The following is a 22007-nucleotide window of genomic DNA, read 5'->3' as shown; positions in this document are numbered from 1 at the left end:
CACATTCCCACACCAAGAATAGCCAGTTCCTGAGCTTATGGATATAACACTCCTAAAGCAGCAGGCAAAGATTAATGCAGAAATAAATATTAACACCCACCTGAAAGTAGAGTGTATCAGCTCTCAGACTTCAGCTATCCCAGTGCTCCTAGGGAGAAAGAGCAGTTTCACTATAGTGAAACATTAGAGTTAAACACCCAATTACTCCCCAGTTATGCTGTTAACAGGACCAGCTTCTGCTCCTCTTACAATTTAGAAAGGCTTCAAGGCTTTTTTTCTGAATTGAATGAGTTAACTGTAATGTCCAAGGGACCATAACAACAGCAGAGGTTGCCAGTCAACAGTGTGTTTTGTCTTCCATCACATGGTGCTGGGAGAGGCTCTGGGAGGCAGCAGAGCTGCAAATGTTCCTTGCAGGAAATCAACAGCTCCCAGTCTGGCTCACCTGCAAGCTCCCACTGGGACTGGCAGGAAGCCCCTGACTGGGGATCAGGATCTGCTGTGATGTTTTTTTCACAGTGTGTTTCTTCCCCTGAATTAGTGCCACAAGTAGATCTCCAGGGGCAGGACTGTTATTATTTAGCCTCTCATTTCCTTCTTCCTGTACTGTCCAGTGCAGCATTATAATCTTCAGTTGCCTTCAAAGAGATGTCTTTAATAAGGGATTCTCTGGATCCTCAACACAGTAAACAAATTATGGGAAAGTAGAGCTCTGCTCAAAGTGGCAAAGTATCCTTCTGGCATTCAAAGTGCTGTCATTCCTGGGCCAAACAGAAGAACTCTGCTTTTCCTCTCAGTCCACAGGAGAAATTTCTGCAATTACGAGTGAGCTGTGTGCTAATAGCTCTAATCGATTGGGATTATCCCTTGGCTGGAACTAATCTCATTAGTTATGGAAGATGCCTGAGAACAGTGGCTTTTAAGGTAGCATCCCAATCTGTTCTTGGAAAGATGGAAATAAACTGGGAAAAGGAATAGCATGTTTACTTTGATGCCAGACTGCTGTAATGAGGGACCTGTCAAACACAGAGGACTGTAATGTGTTTTGTGGCACTGAATTCACAAAGTATTACGATGTGTTTGATTTCAGAAATGTATATGCTTAGTGAGTTTGAACACTTGCCCCAAGATTTTACTTTCATACAAGGCAGAACTTTTCCTTTTTTTCAGCACTCTGTGGTTGGCAATCTGGATGACTCCATAGCCAAGACCATTGAGACCAAGAGATTATGAATAAATAGGTTTTTATATGTAGCAAATATCACAAAAAATTTACAAGATATGGGATTGCACAATCTTAAACAAGGCATTGTTGCTTATGGAATTGTAACTTCTAATCAAGTTGATCTCAAAGATAGGATCAAATAGTTTTCTATCCACAATATTTAAAGAAGCAGTGCTTTGCTCTCAGGATTCACGTTGGAAAGGGCGACATTCTATTATGGGAATGGCCTACTGTCATGTGGAGCCCAATTCAGGGCAGACTGTTACAGTGGTGAGACTAACAACACCAGCACAATGCAGCAGTCAGCATCTCTGTGTATCTGGTAGATCCCAATTCATGAGGGGGCCAAAGTTTCCAGGCATTTGCACAGATCGAGGCTGCAGTAGTCACTGGTGTAGGTCATGCACTGAGGTTGAAAATAAGCTCAAGTGTCTTTCTGGATAGACATACTAAAAAGTGGTCCAGCTTGTCATTTTATTACTTTTTCTGCAGCTCCACTGATGTTAACCTACCTATGCTATTCTTTTCCTTTAGAATAATGAATTGTATAAACTCATGGGGATTTTGACAGAGCTTAATAACCTATAAAAATAGGACAGAAAATTAATGCAAAATATTCCTCAATGTACTGACATTTGAGGAGACCACAGCTGCTTGAGATTCTGGACACTTAAGGACTTTTAGCCAGATTTTGCTGTTATACAAGTAGAGATTGATCATAATAAAAAGATAAACTGTTTGTGTTGGGCAAGAATCAGGCCACGCGTTCTTTGCATCAAACTGCCACAACTTTTCAGCAGGTGAATATGATGCTGATGCTTTTGAAAATGTGCATTCTTATGTGGTTAATAGACAGCCTTTGTTGATATGTACCTGGGTTTGAAATCTCCATTCAAATGATTGAAATGTTACTGGATGATGAGCTGTCAGCGCCTATTCCTAGAAATAATCAGGTGAGGCTAGTGGTGTGTTTCCACCTGATACAAAATGCATATATAGTATTCTGTCTGCTGGCAGTCAAATTGGGAAGTATACAGCTTACTTGGGACTCTCTAACATGTCAGGAATCGCAGTACTCATTTCCTCCTCTTCATGTTATCCATCTTTAGTGACTTTCTTCTGTGACAAAAGCCTTCATCTGCAGAAGATGCCACTTGATTTTGTTGGCTGTACTTGCAATCTAGACATTGGGACCACCATTGATTTCACTGGTAGAGATCAAGGGGCAAAAAAGATATCTTTGCATTAGCTGTCCTAGCAATGCAACTAACTTTGCAGCAAAGATGGAGAAAAGCCACTTCCAGTGAATGCACCTACTGCTTTTTGTTTGCTTCATTTCTGTGTTTTAAACAAAGACCGAACAAATGCTGGAGTCTTTAAACTGCATTTTAACTAATACAGCAAGACTGTGACATCATTTTGCTTTACCACACTTTTCTGAGGGGATGTTGACTAGGCTAGCAGCCCTTGTTCACCTCCACAGCATCAGTAAAAGAAATCCTGAGGACTGTGACAGTGTGGACACTGTCATGCTTTCATCATATCTGAATTGTCCTTACTCTGAATTCTTTTCAAGAATTAAATGTCTTCTTCAGTATAATCTTAAGGCAAAGCTATACTGTAAAGCTGGGCCAGGACACGCACTCCCTTCCAACGTGCTGTAGAAATGCTGTGCTTACTTAATAATGGTATTTCCATCTTCGACTCCAGAACCTCTGAAATCACTGTGTTATCAACTCAGGAGTACAATTCTTAAAGATCAACAGAGTTCTCTATCTGTGAGGGCAGCATAAGAGAGCGGCTTATACCAACACAAATTAGTCCTTGCAAATTAGTACAAAAGTTGGCATGAAGATTCAGGATTTTATCTTTACTACTATGTTTTCAGAGCTACTTCTAAATAGTATACGGCTTATACTATAACCACGAACTGCTACGTGTTAAGATCTGCAAAATGCTATGGCTTCAGCAAAGCCAAGCTCCAGCAGAGGCTGAGCCACGTACATCACTTCCATGAACTCTCTTAAGCATCCATTTGACAGCCAGAGATCGCTGGAACACAGCCAAGGAGCCATGCAGCCACTTCTTGACAACACTTCCTGGTAGGAAGTGTTGAGTAAAGTGACTCTAAAAGGAAGGAAAGTATCTGATGGAAAGTATTAGTCCTATTCTGCAAGGTCTGGTGAGACATCAAGAACAGAGCATCTGCTACCAGCCACACTCCAGGATGGGTGAAATCAGCCCTGGACAAGGCTCAGAGAAGGGCTGATGCGCAGCAGTGAGCAGAGGAACAGAATGCTCGTCATCCAAGGGGCACCCAGGAGAGCTTGGCTCAGAGAGGACACCAGGGAATGAACATAGTTCTCAAGGTGGTATAGTCTCAATTTACCAATAGGACATTTTTGGGACCTGTGGGGAGGGGAGCTTGGTACTGCAGTCCTGCGTTCGTGTGGAAGCCAGGCCAAATAGTAAGTCAGAAGAGTCAAATAGCTGGATTCACTTAGGCTGGTTTTTAGATGCCAGTGGTGGTTGTCTGAAGCAAATCCTTAAACTCCAGTCCCTGTCAGTTCTTTGCAAGATGAGCAAGGGAGACCCAAAGACCAGATGGAGCTGGGAGAGAGATGTCACAGTGTTATCTCCACAGAAGGAACAGCAGTAGACAGAGTGATTACAAACACATGGTGTTTCCCTGGCTGAGCACAGAAACCCATCCTCTTCAGAAACTTCACATTTGGTGCCTTAGGGCATTTTCTATGCCACATTTCTGCACAACTGCCCCTCTTCAATGTATGTGAATTGAATCTGTCTGCTGACACTGACACCTGGATATCAGTTCAACAAGCAGAAGAAATCCTATCTTACTTGAAAAGGAGGTATTCTGGGATGCAATACATGTGGGACTTGCACCTAGTTTGGTTCATCAGGGCATTTCGTTCATACAGCCTTTTCCAAGATTGATTAAGCAATGGTATTACTGATTAAGATCTCTATTCTGTCACAGGTTTATTGGACTGTGCTGTGCACTCAGGCAATGTTTAATGTCTACCTATCATGCTATTTCTGTTGTCACATAAAGTGAGTGAACTGGGGTTGGTACAACTTGAGCAACTGTTGGAACCAGGAACTGCTTCCACTCAAAATAATTTGTTTGGCCATTAGGGTATCACGTGGTTAAAAACACCAAGAGCTCTTCTGTTTTCACATTTTCCACCTCGTTATTCATTTTTGCCGCTGAAAAGATATGACAGCAGACAGGAGCTATACTGAATGATTACAGGGTCCAGAATCGTATCACTTTCTGGAAAGCGAGTCTAATGGATAATTTGTGCTTTAAGTGTGTCACTCGTCAGGACTGGGGAATGCTAATGCAATGTACTCCAGTAGTTTCGGACTTTCTTTAGTTTGAAAAGCAGAAACAAATCTCTGTGCTGGAAGGATGTGACAGTGTTTATCTTATAGCATGTATTTTTAAATAAAGCACCGCAGAATATTCTTCTGGCTGTATGTGTATACTGAGAGCTGTATGTATGACACCCTTTCAGGTGTTAGCAGCTCTGCTTCTGCTCTGAGGCACAGGAAGCTGTTGAAGTGTTTGGCCAACAAGTTTGCCTTGCGTCTGGCCAGTGTACAAAGCGACAGTGCACATCTCTTGACAGCACACAGCCTCTCCAGTGCATTGTAAGGCCTCTGGTCAAGGTGCATGGGATGGGCATGAAGCCAAGGGGAGTAAAGAACAGCAGCTGCATGTCAACAGCACAACATGGTATCAGACCCTGGTAGGAAGAATGTGTTGCGGCAGGGCAGTGGGTATCCTGGGTATTCTAAATGTAGGAGAACATATCCAAATTAAGCACACTGTTCCCTAAAGCGTAGAAAGCATTTTTCTTTTTTGTAGCAGAAAAGACATTTTTAATATTCCCCTCTGATAGAAATACCAAAAATAGCTAATTTTATATCGATTAACACATTCCAACTACTGACTCACTTTCCACCAGTCTCCTGCTGTTTTCATTTCAGGTGGGAATTCTCTCTTTGTCTCTCTGCACTTCTGTTTGCTTTCATGAGAACATTCATTTTCTTTTCCTTCTAACCAATTTAAAAGGTGTATCAGGAAAGTACAAGTGTTTTTACTGAGATTTTAAACTCTGTCCAGAAGAACGTTTTGCACAAATGCCCAGGGAAGGAGAATGTTCTGATCGTGTTGTCCGTTTTCTTCCTGCAACCTCCTTCTAATTTGCAGTACAAATTTCAAGGAGAATTGATGCTGTTAATTCTTTCTAGTTGTGACAGGTATCTCCAAAATACGTCAGCCCAATGAACAGCTAATAGTGTAACAAGAATCTTTGAGTACTAGCAGCAAGTTATCTGTAGATAATTTTCACTTTTTTTTTTTTTTTTTTTTTAAGATACAAGTGTTCTTTTAAGCTTAGTAAATTCTCAACCTGCCAAGCTAAACAATTCTAGACAAGGAGCTACTTGTTCGATGCAGTTCTGCTATGATGGTACACCCTGAGCATTCAAGCAAGAGGTATGTGAGGCTGTGAAATGAGCCCTCAGCATGTACAGGGCTGCTGGGGCATGCAGAACCTTCACTCCCTTTCTATGCCATGCCCCTGTGACATGACAGGTACCTCCAGGGTCTTATTTTAAAATTGTTTTGTGGTTGTGACTTTGTCTGTAAGACTGTTTTCACTCCTGTGGGGAGAACAGGTGTGGTTAAGATTTTGTTTTACACTTGGAAGTCTATCTATGCTAGAATGCAGCTCTGTCCTCTTGTTGCTCATATTTCTGCAGCTTCTGTGACACCTCACAGGGAGGTGGTCCTTCCCTCTCCCTTGTCCCCTTGCATTTGCAATCCCAGATGAAGCCTGGAAGCTCCTGAAGGTCTCCAGGAATGGAAGAACGGCAGATCTGCCATAGATGGTGGAGGTGGCTCTGCTCTTCTTCCCTTCTCAGTCCCCAGGTGGTGACATTTAGGTCTTGGCCTCTGGTTCTAGTCAGGGAGCAGTCCTGTTTTTTGAGCTACCTGGAGTTTTGACACAATAAACTGACCCCCAGGGCAGGGCTTAGGAAGTGACTGACATCAACACTGCTCTCCAGGAGTGGTGGGGCAGGAGCAGGCAGGGTTTTCTTCTTCCTCTTAGGGGATGGTGCTGTCCTCAGCCCACTGGTGGATATAGTGGATGTGCAGCACAAGAAGGCCAATGTGTATTCTTGAGAAAACGGCTTTTCAGATTTCCAAATGCAGTTTTACATAAGCCAGATGCCTAACCGATGCTTTTCCTTACTTCCTTCCCATTTTACCTTAGCCTCAGTCTGAAAAGAGTTCACAGAATCACATAATCACAGAGGTTGGGAGGGATCTGAAGAGATCATTCAGTCCAACGCCCCTGCTAAAGCAGGTTCCCTGCAGCAAGTCACACAGGAAGGTGTCCAGATGGATCTTGAATATCCACATAGGAGACTCTACAATCTCTCTGGGCAACCTGTTCCAGTACTCTGTCACCCTTACTGTAAAGAAGTTCTTCTGCATGTTATTATAGAACTTCCTACGTTGAAGTTTTAGGCCATTACTCCTTTTCCCATTGCTACACACCACCAAGAAGAGCCTGACCTCATCCATTTGCCTCCTTTAGGTATTTATAAACATTAGTCTTCTTTGCCCCAGGCTGAACAAGCCCAGGTTACTCAGCCTTTCCTCACATGGGAGATGGTTCAGGCCCTTAATCGTCTTTGTGGCCCTCTGCTGGACTCCTTCTAGGAGATCTGTCTTTTTTTATTTGGGGAGCCCAGAACTGGACACAGTAGTCTAAATGTGGCCTCACCAGAGCAGAGTAAGGGGGGAGGATCACCTCCCTCGACCTGCTGGCCACACGCTTTTTAATGCACCCAGGATCCCATTGGCCTTCTTGGCAATAAGGACGTGCTTCTGGCTCATGGCCAACCTATTATCCACCAGGACACACGTCCTCCTCCGCAGAGCTCCTTTCCAGCAGGTCAGCCCCCTAACCTGTACTGATGCATGCAGTTTTTCTTCCCCAGGTTCAAGTGTTCTTGAATATAATGAATTTTTCTGCATTTGGGTGGATTAGGATGTGATACCCATTTCCTTCTCAAATTATGAGTAGATAAGGGCCTCTCACAGCACTGAGCAAGCAGCAATAGTGCTCTTATCAAAGCTCAGGGCAGGCGAACTAACAAAGTGCTCAAACTGTGCCATCTGAGCAGCAGAAGGAAGTGATGAGAAAAGAAAGACTAAATCCTAAAAGCTGAGCAGGATGACTTCTCTTTCTCACTCTTAAATTGAACACAGTTATGCTTTATTTTTTCCCCTCTGTCCCTTAATTTCTGTTTTCAGCTTCATTAAAATGCCGGAAATTGGTGGGTTTGGAACCTACAGAGCCTTTCATTTGTCAGGATTGTCTTATTCCTGAGATTAAAGAAGCACAGCTCCTCTAGAGAGGAATTCCTGCTAATAACTAAGCCAGATTATCTGGTTTTTGCTGGCTTCTGCCATAGGCACAGTTCACAGCACTGATTTTACAAGGAGCTCTGCACTGCTACATGCCCCGGCATGCCGCCAGGGCTGGCTGTCCTCATACACCTCTGCTCCCAAACCTCAGTGGGCTCCTGAAAATTCTTCTGTGTCATTTTTTTTTTCTATATTCAGTAACTGCTCGTCATTTCCTTAATGAGCCCAACCTGCAAAATCAGAAAGATGTTGCCTGTAGCACATCAGACTCAACCTGCCTATTTATGAGCAATCAACTGTCCATCCCTGTGCTGCTTTGCCCTTGGATAAAAGACTGCATCTGTAGTGGAGCATGCCTGAGCTCTGTCCTGTACTGTTTGTACCTACAAGGAACTGTTGCATAAATGCCAAGAATAGGTTCAACCAGCAATATACACTTTACTAAAACAAGATTATACATCTGTTTTAAAAAGTGTGAGATTTTCTTGAATGTATTTGCACAGGAAATTGTAATTTAAAGCATTTTTCCTTTGCACAGTTGTTTGTTCACTTGCACCTTCTGTGATTGACTTATAGCCACCTCTGTTCTGTTAAAAAAGGTACGTATCTTTGCCATCTATAATCCGTGTGCGTATGAAGCCTGACAATTAAGGCCAGAGTAATTCCATGTATTTGCAGAAGCAGCCCTACAGATGGCTGTTAATTTCCCTGGGCATCCTTATAAGCCAAATATGTTTCTGTTATTTTATTTGCAAAATAAACACTATACATTTACTTAATTATATTTGATGTCATAATTTTAGGTTTTGCTTTGGCTTACAAGGGCTCAGGGCCTTCAGGCTAGCTGTCTTTATTATCCAACAGCAGTTCTATAGGTGGAGGTAGTGAATTATGCTTGAAAATATGAACACCAAATGCATAACATTTTCTATAATAAAGTGAAAAACACACCTGTACACTGAAAAATGTGGGGTTTTTTTTCCAAAATGGAAAGCGTGAAGTGCCATTCAAAGCATCTGATATTTTGTCTTCCTGTTGAATGAATGAGAAATGTCTGCATTTCACAGAGGAAAGTCATGAGAAACACCATGTGCAGTGGAGCAGGGCAGAGGTTGTTGCCACTCTGAATGTTTCCTTAATTTCCATTAATATTTGAAGTAGTTCTAAGGGCTGAAGTGACTTCCAGCAGGCCATGGGGCAAGTGACAGTATGCTTGGGGCTGAGCCCTGGTCATACTTAGCCCTCTCTGCCCAGAGGACCAGGGATGTACCCATCTCTGACTGTGACCCCAAGTCCTGTGATGAAAGCCCCCAAAGCTCATCCCTGTTTGGCAGCCCACAGCTGGATGCAGGCAGGCAGCCAGGTCCCAGCAGATGCCTGAAGCAAACCACTTCCACAGGGCTTGTTTTACAGAGAGTTGTCTTTCGATCCCATCTCAGTGATTGTTTGTCTTGGGCAGCAACTGTGTAACTGAAAATATGGAGGTCCAAAATATCTATTGCATAAGTAAAGTTCTTCGGATGAAGTTTCTGCGATGGAAAAAAGAAAAAGTTCTTGTACTTTATATTGCATATTTTACAATATGCTCACTGAAGGAAGCAGGTAATGATCTGATGAGTGTTTACAGGATTGAAAGGTACTTTGTGCGCACAACAGATTTAATTGTGTCTCTCAGGTTTTCATATTTATGCTTTGACTGTTCCTCGTCAGGTTTCTGTATGCATTTCTGGAGGGTTCTTTTCTGGTCTGGTCCAAGCGCTGCTGAACTGCTCTGATTTGTTGGATGTGTCACTATAGTTGCAATGCTTTGCTGCTTTTTTTTTTTTTTCTTTTCCATTTTTATGCTCTGAAAGTAACATCTTTTTCTTTATCTTTTTTAAAGATAAAGACATTCCCTGCTGATACATCTAATCCTTTTTTCGATCCTTTTACAACAGTACCACAGTTTTCTGTAAGTAGAATGTGCAACCGAAAAGCTGTGTATTTAACAAAATTCCAAGGAATAATTTAACAGTATTAGAAACATATGCATTAAGCAGTCCTCAAAAAAAGATAAACTCCAAGCAGACTTTAAAGTGCAAATCTGTTAAATATTCCCATTATGCAAATAATGAATGTGCCTGCATTTAGATATTGATGTTTACTAGAGAGAGGACTAAGAGTCAATTGATGAAGCTCACTGCTAATGCAGCCAGTCCCCAAACACTGCTCAGCTCATGGCTGCGAAGCTCAACAGCATCTTTCCAAGGGTTTGGGGATGACTTAGTCCTCTCTCTAGCAACTGCATGGCCTGCTGCCTGAAACTGCCTGCTGTGCCATCACAAAAAGAAGCCGGATTTTCACTGAATTTGCATCTGAATTTTTTAAGGAAGAATTATAGTTAGCATGTTGATGACTACAGTGGTATCCTTGTTTAAACTCCTGTGTTTACTTAATAACCTGAATCAAATATTAGACTTAATTCTTACTAAACTTTCAGAGATGGTGGGATTTAGAGCTTTTGGTAAACTGTGTGTGAATATGAACAATTATTAGACAACTCAAAAAGAAGTCCAATCCAAGCCCTACTTTAAAGGTAGAACATTATGTAATAAGTGTGACAAAATAATCTACAGACAACTCAGAGAATTTTAAAAGATTTTTGAGCACTTAATATAATGGAATATGGGATGTGGAACTATGATTATAACCCTTCCCATTCTTTCCAGTGTGAGAAGGTTCTGATTTCTAGGTTCTCGTTCCCTGCCTCTAATAGTAAACCGCAGTACTTGGCTTTTGTTTTGTCAAATTACATCGACAGAGTCAAGCATTTCAGATTTCAACCATAACTTTTACTGGTAGCAGCAATCTATATCCAGCACAGAATCAGAGTCATGTAACTCACTGCTGGGCCATGTGCAGTGACTGGCTGCACTTATTGATTTAAAGAAAAAGGCTTCTCTTTCACAATAAACCTGATCACAGGACTGGATCTAAATGCTGCTTTTCCCCAGCAAAGTATTTGAAAGGTAAAGTTAGTCCTGCAGGTGGATATCACTCCAAGTATCTTCCAGACATAGTCCCTGATGGCTACCAGCATTTCTGACTCCTGTTCCTTGTTTTGTTTTCCTTTTCCCTGCTTCCCCTTCACTTTTTCTTATTTATTCATTTATTTTGCTTGGAACAGAACATTGAAATGTTATTGGGGGCATGGCTTCTAATTTTGTGGTGTGTATGCAATGATGTTGAGGAAAAAAACACATAATTTTGTTTTCTATAATCTTTAAAAAGAAGGTTCATGCCCGGAACTCCTCTGAATTTCAGAAATTTCAAGGAAGAAACAGTAGGCTTAATGGCCGTACTGTCAGTGGGTAGAAGTTACACAGACTTAAGTTAATGGAATTGTATCTGTTTAGACCAGCAAAATATTTTTGTCAAACATACATATATATGTAAACGCATACATATATAAAAAGATGCATTGGATATGTACACCAGTACACCAGTAAAACCATTATCCCAAGCAAACACACTTTAGGACTCAGGACAAATCTTTAGCAAGTGTAATTTGCCATAGCACTGCTGTTTCAGTAGGGCTGGGAGAACTTACATCAGCTTCACAGGTAGTGCTGCTGCTCATGCTCATCCCTTAGAGGATGGAGGACCAAACTGACGTCCCTGTAGTCTGTCAGGCTGAGCTCTAAAAGATGAGTGAGAGAGGAGTCTGAACAGGAGAGGAGTCTGAACAGGATGTATTAGCCAGTATTTGCATGTAAGATTGACTGGGATTGAGGAAGGAGACTTTCTTTAGTTGGTTTTACGCATTCCATTTTCTTAATTTCATGGAATTAATGGAATTCCCGTTGCTTCAGAGCTTCTCTTGGAGCACATCACATGTTTTTAGTTGAAAGATGAGCAAGGACATGCTAAAAATGACAGAAAGAAGATGAACCCAATACAGTTATGCTTTTCTAGGTCCAAATAATTGTCCCACTGGTTGAATTTTTGGGTTTTTTTTTTAGCATTAATGCCATGTGGCTTGCAGATTTTGAGGAAAAAAAACTAAGAAATAAAATTTGCTATTTACATAGCTGGATAAATATCATATGCTCCCTTATGATGACTTTTCTTTCTCCCTGCTGCAAAGTCTGAACAGAAGTTGCCATGATAGAAATCCAGCAGGAGTACACCCCAAAGGTACTGGCAGCCTGCAGTTGCTCCATGATCTTCCCAGATCACACATACAGCTTAGTGCTACCCACTGTGGTTTGGCACAAGAAGGAATCCCTGATAGTAAGTTGTGAACGCTGACAGCAGAGTTGGCCACTCCACGAACACGCAGCTTGCACTGCAAGCTGCAGCCTCTCCTTCTCTTTATTAGCTGCTGGTATTGAAGGTTTGACAATGAACAGGATGGAAGTGAGCAAGAGCAGTAGAAGCTAATCTACGCTTTTTTCTTTCTGTGTCTGTGTGCATCTTTTGTAGGCGGAGTTCACAGACAGCAAATTGCAGTGCTGTGCGGTACAGTCGTCTCCCAAGCTTTCGCCGGTACCGAAATCTCCAGTTCTGAGATCCCTGGCAGAGCCTGTGCCAACTCCAACAGTGCAGACAATATACACGTCACATAAACCGATATCGCTGGCGGACAGGTACTGTGCAGCTCTTTCACGCTCTGTGCACAAGGGAATGGGCGAGATATCTCTTTTTCTGTCTTAATTGCAGTGGGGAAAATTCACCTTCTTTCTAAAGTGCCTTTTTACCCCCGATACCAAAAGATTTCTGATAGTCAGAAGAGGTGAGTTTTGTAAGGAAGTAACTAGACTTCACATCTGCTCTGAGGCAAGAGAAACAAAAAACAAAACAAAACCACAAGAACTTAATTAACTGCTGCAGCCAGCAGTGTACCATTTATATAGTCAATGGCCTGGAGAGAAAAGGTTGTGCAGATTTTCCTCAGGCAAGTCATTTTCCTTGAACTATGGTTTTCCTTTAATAATTGCTATTCCAATTTGTTTTTTGAAATTAAATGCCCGTGGGGGGAAGCTGAAATTAAGAAATATCTGCCCTTCTAAATAAAAAACAGACACTGGTTTTCTTGTTTTCTTTCTTTGTCCTCTTGGTTGTTTTTTTTGTTTTGTTTTGTTTTTTGTTTGTTTGTTTTTGTTTTTGTTTTTTCTTCTGTAATGTCAGCCTACGCTGATGTTTCTTGTAGTTTCTCAGAAAAACAAGCCATTCCATCTTTCCACTGCATTCAGTTTCTATTCCTCCGTCCTATCAGTTTTGCACATTGGCTTCTTATTTCACAGTTTAATCAAAGCTGAATTTCCAAATCTGATGATTTACTGAATAAAAATGTGGGAGTGGATATACTCAGTACTTTTGGAACACAAAAGGTCTGAAGCTTATGTCGAAAAGAAAAATATTTCCTTGGCATTATGATACATTAGATGTTTCACTTTTGGATTTCCAGTCAATTCCTGCTTTCATTTATTAAGTATTTTTGCAGATACTGGTTTAATTGCACCTGCACACTTGGTCAACACTTCTATCTCACCTTAAAATGTGTTGTTCCAGTGAAAGTGTAATTGTGAAGCTGCAGAGCTAAACTAAAAGAGGGGAGATTTAGGTTAGACGTTAGGGGGGAATTCTTCACTCAGAGGACAGTGAAGCACTGGCACAGTCTGCCCAGAGAAGCTGTGGGGGTCCCATTCCTGGAGGTACTCAAGGCCAGGCTGGATGGGGCCCTGGGCAGCCTGAGCTGGTGGGGGCAGCTCTGCCCATGGCATGGGGTTGGAACTGAATGATCTTAAGGTACTGTCCAACCTAAGAGATTCTATGATTGTATGACTACGATTCTTGATTCTATGAAGTGGACTCCTCCTTGTCCATAATGGACAAAAACTCTCAAAACGTCTCCATGCTTTTCAAGCGTTAGCCACTGAACACCCAGAACAACACAGTAAACTGTTGCTCTTCTTCCCAATTTTTGCTATTTAGAAATAGCAGATTTCTAAATAGATTAGAAATGGAACCAGCAGCTCAGGGCACTCCCAGTGTGCGATTTGGTGTGTGGGCAAGGACATCTAAGCCCTGCTTCCCCTACCCTGATGTGTGCACATGAAGCAGGCTGCCGTAAATTCAGCGCAGGTGGATGTCCATCCAACTCGCACTGTGCTGAGGAGCAGAGGGCTGTAACTCCGTTCTTTTGAGTGCTGGCATTTACTGTAGCTGTTTTGTTTTATTTTTCGAGTCCTCATCCAGCTCCCTTTGAAATTGGTAGCCTTTAGCAGGAGTGAGGTTAAAACATAAACAGTTTAGCCATATGGGTTTTTCTGTGTCCTTTTACTTGCTTCTGTTTGCTCTTCAGAAATATCAAGCAGTACTTGCTTTTGAATCAGCCATCAGTTATCAGCCTTTTCACTGAATCGAGTCTGACCTTTTTCCCCCTCTTTTGGTATTTCAAAAATGTTAATTATTTTAAATTGAAATCTGAGACTCATTGTGGTTCCCATAATTGGCTGTTTGTGCATTAATTACACAGCGCTGAGACTCTGAGGCGTGAACTTGAGAGAGAGAAAATGATGAAAAGACTCCTGATGACAGAATTATGAAATTCTCGCTTCCGTCTGATGGAGAATGGATTGGGGCCTTTCATGTGCCTTCTGTCTGTTTACATTCCTCTGCTTCTGTGTACTCAACATAATGCATCGGGAAAACGTGTGATATTCCTGACTCGCCTGGATTCACTACGGTTGGTTAAAATTCAGTCTTGGCTAGACTTTAACTTGAAGGAGTTTCTTTATTCGTTTGCTGCTGGGAAATAAACCTTCAATCCTTTCTCTCTCCTGAGATTTTATACTATTAACACAGTTAATTTCAGGTTTGGTTTTGGTAAATCTAGGGCAAAAAGGATCAGCAAGGAGCAAACTGATCTCTATTGGGAAACACTGTTCTGTACATATGTTAATAAGTGCACAGAAATTAATGTTATGCAGAATATTTTGATAGTAACATAGAAAATATGTCATTTTGTACAACTGAAAATTGCAATGAGCTACCGCTATTTGTTAAAGAACCGTTTTTAAAGCAGAAGAATGATTATTACATCCTAACCCCAGGACTGTTAGTCTCCACAGAAAAACGAGTGGCTGTCTTACTAAATTCCTAACCTTAACCTTTACTCAGAGATACAAATAGCTGCAGGGGGAGGACACCCCTCCACACAGGTATACACACCCAACACTCCTCATAGTCTGCCTTCTCAACCTCAATCTGAAACTAAATCTTACTTTATTTCCATTAATGATTAAAAAAAACAAAAAAAAAAAAAAAAAACAGTTGTTTAAAGCAATTTGCTACTGACTCTCTAGCTTGATACTGACTTTTTGTAACTTGGTGGGAAGTTCCAGCTTCCCCACGTCGCTGGGCACTCAGGCTTGCCCATAAGTAGATGGCTCTAGCTACAGAGCTTGGGCAGCACGAGTACAGCTGGCACAGCCAGGGCGCTTCCCCTCTCCGATCCACCTTCCTGCTGCATTGATTTATCGATCACATTAAAAATAATACAAATAGTTTGTGGCACAGGGTTGGGTGGGTGTTCTCATCAGCGGGACCGCAGCCTCAAGGAGTGTGTTGTGGTATACAGGTAATATGACCAACAGTTTCCTAAATTTTAAAAAGCAGTTCTCCATTTCCCCCTGTCCAGCAGTGCAGGGTTGCCTACAAAGCTACTAACAACTGACTGTCAGCTACAAGATACTATTCCAACAGGAAAGCTTTTGTGCGTTTTGTATGGCTGAAGATGTATATTTTTCTGTTACTCTGTACACTGTGTTCTCTGGTTTGTACTAAGATAAAAGATTGTCCTTAATTTGATACTGATTACGATGGCTTTATCTCAGCTTAACCCGTTTGTTTGTGTGGAGGCTGGGAAGTGATTGCTGTGAGACTGAGTTTCCTTCAGTTAGTTGTGCTCTTCTGCTTTCTCTTCTTCGAGAGGAGAAATCTTGAGAGCATCACACGACTGTGGATTGCAATGTTAGAGGTATAAAATGACTTGTCTATCTTAGATTTACTGGAACAAGAAACTAGCATGAGGCTTCCCAGTTAAAATCCAGCACCCCAAACCTTTCCGGTTACCATGAAATGGGGCCAAATAAACACTACAACTGTGAGATAGAAACCCGCAATGCAAAATGCAGTGATGTAGCTCAACATCAGGAATGGGCACAAGGAGTCATAGAAACACACCTGGACTGCAGATTTCAGAGCACTCCGATGACATTGCTGGGTAATCAGACACAACCCGTATGCTGTCTGCCTTCCGGTTATGGTGCCAAGGCGTTCCTATTCCTTATGTTTTCATGTACCTCTCCATCAGTCTGAGGTTATTAAAAATGAATTAGGAGCATTAAATTGCTGTGAAGAGATCAGAAAGGAAGGGAACATGCAACACACATCAAAGTCTGCATCTTCTGTCTCCCATTTCTCCTTGCTTACCACTTCCCAAAAGAGGAAGGAGCAGCAGCACCTTTGTCCACATCCAAACAGAACTGAGCACTGGAAAGAACAAATAAACAAAAACTCTAATTAGAGATGCTGTTTCAGGAAAGTAAAGAAGGTTTGCAAATGGCACAGCACTGACCCTATCTGGACCTGATCTGCTGCCTGCAGTTAGGCAGCGCCCACTTGCGTGTGATCTTGTTGCTCTTTCACAAAGTCATCACTGAGGGAAAACAAAGGAAATCAAATTTGAGTGCACACTTTGGTTGTACTGATTGCCTTGGAATGGACATTGAGAACCCTGCAATGTGCCTTCAGGTCTGGGGGTAAACATCTAGTTCCCTGCATTAGGGCAGTCTGGTCACATATGCAAAAGCCTTTAGTAAAATGGAATGCCTGACTCAGACCAGCCCTTCTGATTTTCTTGCTCATCAACAAGCTATTAGTTTATTCTTTTAAGTGCAGCCTTTTACTCCTGTTGTCTAAAAATTCTTACGCTAAATTATTCAGAACCAGAAAACAAAAAATGTGAACCAAGGTGACTTTGCAGTGGCCGTGTCCCCACAGCTGGGGCTGCTCTGGCCTAGCTGAGCTCCTTGGTCCCCTGAAATGGAGAGGGAAAGGCTCGTGTGGTCACTCAGTACCAGTGGGGCATTTCCCACCAAAAACCCCCACATACGTTGCCTTGTCTTGTTCTAGTGTCTTATCTACTGGCTGCCACTGTTTCCTATTCTGCAGTCTAATGGAGCTCTATTTAACGCATTAGGCTGATACTGAACTAAACTTTTAGCTGCAGAATGTCATCATGCTGTTCTTTCTTACTATGTATTTTCTTCAGCCATGCCTAAGCATTTCAGTTTCTACATCCTTTGAATATCAAACACTCCTGCCTTGCCTCCAGTTGGAAATCATAACTTTAGGACACCTGCGATCCAAACTACAGCAAACAAGACAACGTCAACATGAACATACACTGGGGGCATATAGTCTAGGTTTGCCCCTAGGCTTTAACTTTACAGGTGTGAAAGGATACTCTGCCTGAAGGAATGTCTATAAAATAGTGCAGAAGTATCTGAGCTAGCTTTAATGAGCTTGCATATGTAGTTGTGGCAGCATGAAGCCCAGCACAGGCTATCATTATCATGTACATTGACACATGTAAAGATAACACGTTTAAACAGCAGCCTTCTGAAGCATGGTCTCCAGAGCTAGTGACAGAATGGGGTGGCTGGAAGGAACCTGCCCTCCAGCCCTCCAGGGACAGGATTCACCTCACCTAATGCTATATGTCCAGCTCTCACCTGCAGAGATCCAAGGGACTGCCTTCCAGAGGTGCCTCTGACTTCAATGTCTACCTTTAAATTGCTTACAGTTAAGTGAGATGAACCCTGCCCTCTGTCCCTCTGGTTAGGCCTACATTGCAAGCCCTTGCCAACAAGGCTACGCCATCCAGGGGTCCTTTGAGATTCAATTTGTGACCAGCGTAGCTCTGTAAGCGAGACCTAGCTCATTAGATGTAAATATGCCACTGAAATATGCCCTGTTGTCAGAACAGCTTTCTTCCCTCGTGGGGGGAGCAAAGAGCCGGGACAGCCGCTACTGGCTGGAGCTGGGAGGCATCAGCTGGTGTTATGAGACCAGGACAGCTGGGGATGCCTCCTGTATGCTAATACTGGCAAGGCCTCTGGGGCTTCTGGCTTTCAGCAGAGCCCAACAGGGTGCCCTGACCTGGCAGGCAGAGCTCTGCTTTCAGGAGTGAAGTTGCCAATGGGCAGAATGCAAGGTTGTCATGCTTCGGCGATTCAAGCAAAATTTAGCGGCCAATTCAGCAGCTATGGAAGGAGTTAAATATTTTCTCCTATTGCAATCTCTTATGGAAACCAACCAATCGTGGCTCATTTTTGTGTGGTTCAGGTGTTTTCACTATTTTGTTTAAAAGGGGATAACCGGGTTTTTGAGATCCCTGGTCTCAATTGGATCCCACACTGTGTGCAGATCTCTCACGTTCAAATGCACTCAGCCCCTGGAAATGCAGTGTTTGAAAATTAACTCCTGGGAAGCTTAAGCTCGTGGCTTCACATCTCTTTTGACACAGGACCCTATGTGCTCATGAAACAGAGCTGGCAATGCAGGGAAATGTTTCATTGGAGGCAGCACCATGGTTTGTTTGAACTGTTTATGAATATCATTTGTTTTTCTTTTCTTTTTTTCTGTTTATTCTTCTGAATACATTTCTGGTTCATTGGCTACAAAAACCTACTCGTAATTATGCAACGGAATATTGTTTCCTTCTTTTCTTCTATTTTCTTTATTTCTATTTTTTTAATTTTGATGTCCTGATGTTTAAGGAGTTTGCAATAAATATACTGGTGCTGATCTGTAATTGCATGTAAGATCAGCCTCACAACTGTGTTTTGTAAAGTTAAGTGCCGTAAAAGAACCCATGAGAAGGAGAAGGAAGAGAGGGAGTGAGGGGAGGAGAAGGCTTCTCTGGCAGCTGTAGCCTGGGCTGGTGGGCAGCAGCTTTAAGGAAAGATTGCTCACCCCGTTTCGTTCCATCTGGGTAGCAGCATGTATCACCAGACAGTGTGTGATGGCATTTTGTTGAAAACATGCCTGGAGAGAAACTTTTACGGCTCAGCTGTTTACCTGTTCCTGTATTCATGCCTGCAATAAATGAGATGAAAAATAAATCACGGAGTCTGAGCAATTTGTAGTCAGATTAGTGACTTAGGAGGCATGGGATCTCCTAAACATGTATATAAACTTCCATGAACACATACATAAGGGAAACACGTGGTCGAGTTCTATGTGCTGGTTATCTGTGGACCCTCAGTAGGGCACGCTCTGCTGAACTTCGCAGCAATGGAACCTTGGTGAGACCAAGGCAAAGCTACATGAACCATGGCATGCTGCTGGTGTCTGAGCTGGGTTCCCAATGTGGCAAAAGGCATTGCTGGGATGCAGGGCTGGGGATAAGGCATCCCAAGCACTCAGGGCTGATATACCCCAACTTTCTGAGCTGCTATGTGAAGTAAAATGCAATGCAATAAATACATAACTATGTTAAAAAGTATTCTAAAATATAACTGTAAGTAGTTTATGTTTAAATACAATTAAACATTTCACTTAGATTTTGTCGTTGGTCTTGCCAGCCTTTCGGTGTCTAATGGGAAGCTGTTTCAGAATGAAACATTTCCACTTTCTTTTGTTCAAAGATCTCTAAATTAGGACATTTTCACATTCACTTTCCCAATGCATTTATGAAATGAAATCCCAGTAACCCCATTTTCTAAGGCTGCCAAAACTCTGTACTGGGAAGGAATATGATCCCATCACAATTTCTCCAGCTGGGTATTCATCTATTTTTAATCTCTATACATGGAAATGCAACAGATCAATGTTCTTTCATCAGCACTCAATTTATACCAAGAAAATTGATTATCCAGCCAGCAAATCTAGTTAATTAATTCCCCTTAAGATCTGTCTTTACTAAAAAAACTAGTGTTCTGGGGTGCAGGGGATGAGCAGCTGTGCATTGAAAGGTCACCAAACACACCTGTGTAACTTGGCTGGGACTGTGAAGCACGAGGACTGTAGAGATATAAATCTGAAACATTTCTTGTTTTATTATCGAGTGACTGATCTATGGGAGTGGACGTGAGTCATTAAGATCAAGTCTCTTTCTCAGGGGATGTGCTTTCTAGAGTAGAAAAGAGACATTGCACAGGAACTATTAATGTAGAGGGAAGATGAGACCATAGCTAGCAGCCTAGCCATGCTGCACAAAGCCTTCTGTGGGTCAGGAAGGTGCCGGTGCAGATGTCGGTTGGTGAAGCAAGCCCCAGCCCTTGTGAGATGCCATAGCCATGCTCTTGCCAACCTCAGTGAAGCCGTTGGGTGGCCAGCACAGGGATCCCCCACATGCCTAAGTTCAATTTACCCTAAAGAAGAACCCTACAGCAACCCCTCGCCCCAGGGCTGGCTGTCACCATACCTACTGGAAGAGACCATACAATTGCAGAATATCCTGAGTTGGAAAGGACCCATAAGGATCACGGAGTCCAACTCCTGGCTGCATACAGCACCACCCAAAAACCAGACCATATGGCTAATAGTGGTGTCCAGACACCTCTTGAGCAAGCTCCAGCAAGGCTGGTGCCATGACCTATGAAGCGTGCTCCAGTGCCCAACTACCCTCTGGTGAAGAACCTTTTCCTGATATCCAGCCTGAGATGCCAGGGGATGAGGAAATTCATAGAAGATCAGCCACTCCTCCAACCACCCAGAGCAGATTCATGGGAGCATCCCTTCCCATGGTGGGAGGTAAGGAGAGCAGTCTTGCCCTTTTTGTGAGAAGTCAGGCATGAGATCTGCAGAGCTGAGGCATCAGACACCTTTTGCAGCTCCGACCATCACAGTTCTTTCCTGTGCACTGTCAGCAGCACATACAGCATATGGGGTGGCTGTGCTCCAGGCTCTAAGGCTGTGATGGTCAGGGGAAGAGAAGGGGAAAGCAACAGGGAGAAAGGGAGCAGCAAGCCACCCACACCGTCTGCTGCTGGTGCCCTGAGAGCCAAGCACTACCTAAAGAAATGCTTGTCTTTTTAGTCTATTATAAAACAACAAATATAAAACTGCACTGTTATATATGCAATTGATACTAATTATGCATAATTGTATATTTTTAGTGTATGTGAAATACACTGCCAGTGACCACACATCAGAGTATCTGGCACAGCATCTCACAGTAGGGATGTGTAAAAGCCACATGGATTTTACTGCTCCATGTGCTGATTGCCCTGCTCTGCAATAGAGAGCTGCTCACCTTTCCACACTTCTCTTCCTCTGCCTTCCATCAGCAAAATCTTTTGGACATGCAAGGAGAACAGCACAAATTCTTTGGTATAAAGATATTTACCCACTGATGCTTAGCATCACAGGGCCTAATGATTTGAAGAACTCAAGAATTCTTTTTAAAAAAAAAAAAAAAATTGCCTTGCTGTTTTCCAGAACAACAACAACAAAAAAGAGATTTGTGTGCTAACTGTTGCCTGCTCCAGCCAGGCTAGGTGGGTCCTCCCTAAGTGCCAGGATTGGCAAGGGCAAAGGTGGCTTGGCAGGAAGAAAGAAAGGTTTTCTTTTGGAGTAGACTGTAGGTACCCCCAGCATCTCCATCTGATCTGCAGCAGTGCTCCTTCCAGGCTGCTGAGACACTGTGACAGCCAGAACACCACCATGAGGGACTTCTGGTGACTTCACCATGAGGGGACTTCATACTATTGTGTCAAACTTTGAACCACAGAAAATAAATGTGGGATGGGGTGAAAGACATTGAGGCCCTGCAGCATGTCCAGAGAAAGGAAATGAAAGTGTGAAGGGTCTGTAGCACAAGTCTTACAGAGAGGGGCTGAAGGAATTGGGATTGTTTACTCTGGTGAGGAGGAGGCTCAGGGGAGACGTTATTGCTCTCTACAATGACCTGAAAGGAGATTATAGCAAGGCTGGGGGGAGGGAGTCAGCCTCTTCTCCCAGGTGATGGTGATAGGACAAGAGAGTATGGCCTCAAGCTGCACCAGGGGATTGGATGTTAGAAACAATTTCTTCTCAGAAAGAATAGTGAAATATCTGAACAGGCTGCCCAGGGAGGTGGTGGAGTCACCGTCCCCGGAGATGTTCAAGAAACATGTCAGTGGGGCACTGAGAGACAGGTTAGTGGGCATGATGGGGACGGGTTGGTGGTTGGACTAGAAGATTGTAGTGGTCTTTTCCAACTGTAATTATTTTATGATTCAATGTCTCACTTCTCCATAAAGCCAAACTGCCAAC

At 42.7% G+C, this 22007-nt stretch overlaps 1 protein-coding gene and 1 long non-coding RNA gene across 7 annotated transcripts in view; one reads left to right on the top strand and one right to left on the bottom strand.

Annotated features, from left to right (window-relative positions):
• EPB41L4B (erythrocyte membrane protein band 4.1 like 4B) overlaps window positions 1-18871 on the top strand; it is a 168171-nt gene extending 149300 nt beyond the window's left edge. For 5 of the 6 annotated variants that reach the window (XM_085220536.1, XM_085220535.1, XM_085220539.1 and 2 more), the window contains 3 exons: window positions 9580-9648; window positions 12162-12325; window positions 14218-18871. In XM_085220536.1, coding sequence (XP_085076662.1) covers window positions 9580-9648; window positions 12162-12325; window positions 14218-14287 — 303 coding nt within the window. In that variant the 3' untranslated portion in view covers window positions 14288-18871. The remainder of the gene's footprint in view (window positions 1-9579; window positions 9649-12161; window positions 12326-14217) is intronic. The other variant, XM_085220534.1, reaches the window with a different exon arrangement.
• Window positions 1-22007, bottom strand: part of LOC146544652 (uncharacterized) — a 65194-nt gene that overhangs the window by 23318 nt on the left and 19869 nt on the right. Inside the window, exons 2-4 of the long non-coding RNA XR_014882371.1 lie at window positions 15927-18845; window positions 446-11376; window positions 101-148 (exon numbers count right to left, since the gene is read on the bottom strand). This is a non-coding gene — a long non-coding RNA (uncharacterized LOC146544652). The remainder of the gene's footprint in view (window positions 1-100; window positions 149-445; window positions 11377-15926; window positions 18846-22007) is intronic.

Source organism: Meleagris gallopavo, chromosome 3 (assembly GCF_905368555.1).
Source record: "Meleagris gallopavo chromosome 3, MGAL_WU_HG_1.1, whole genome shotgun sequence".
Classification (NCBI taxonomy): domain Eukaryota; kingdom Metazoa; phylum Chordata; class Aves; order Galliformes; family Phasianidae; genus Meleagris; species Meleagris gallopavo.
This window is presented reverse-complemented; position numbering and strand designations above follow the sequence as displayed.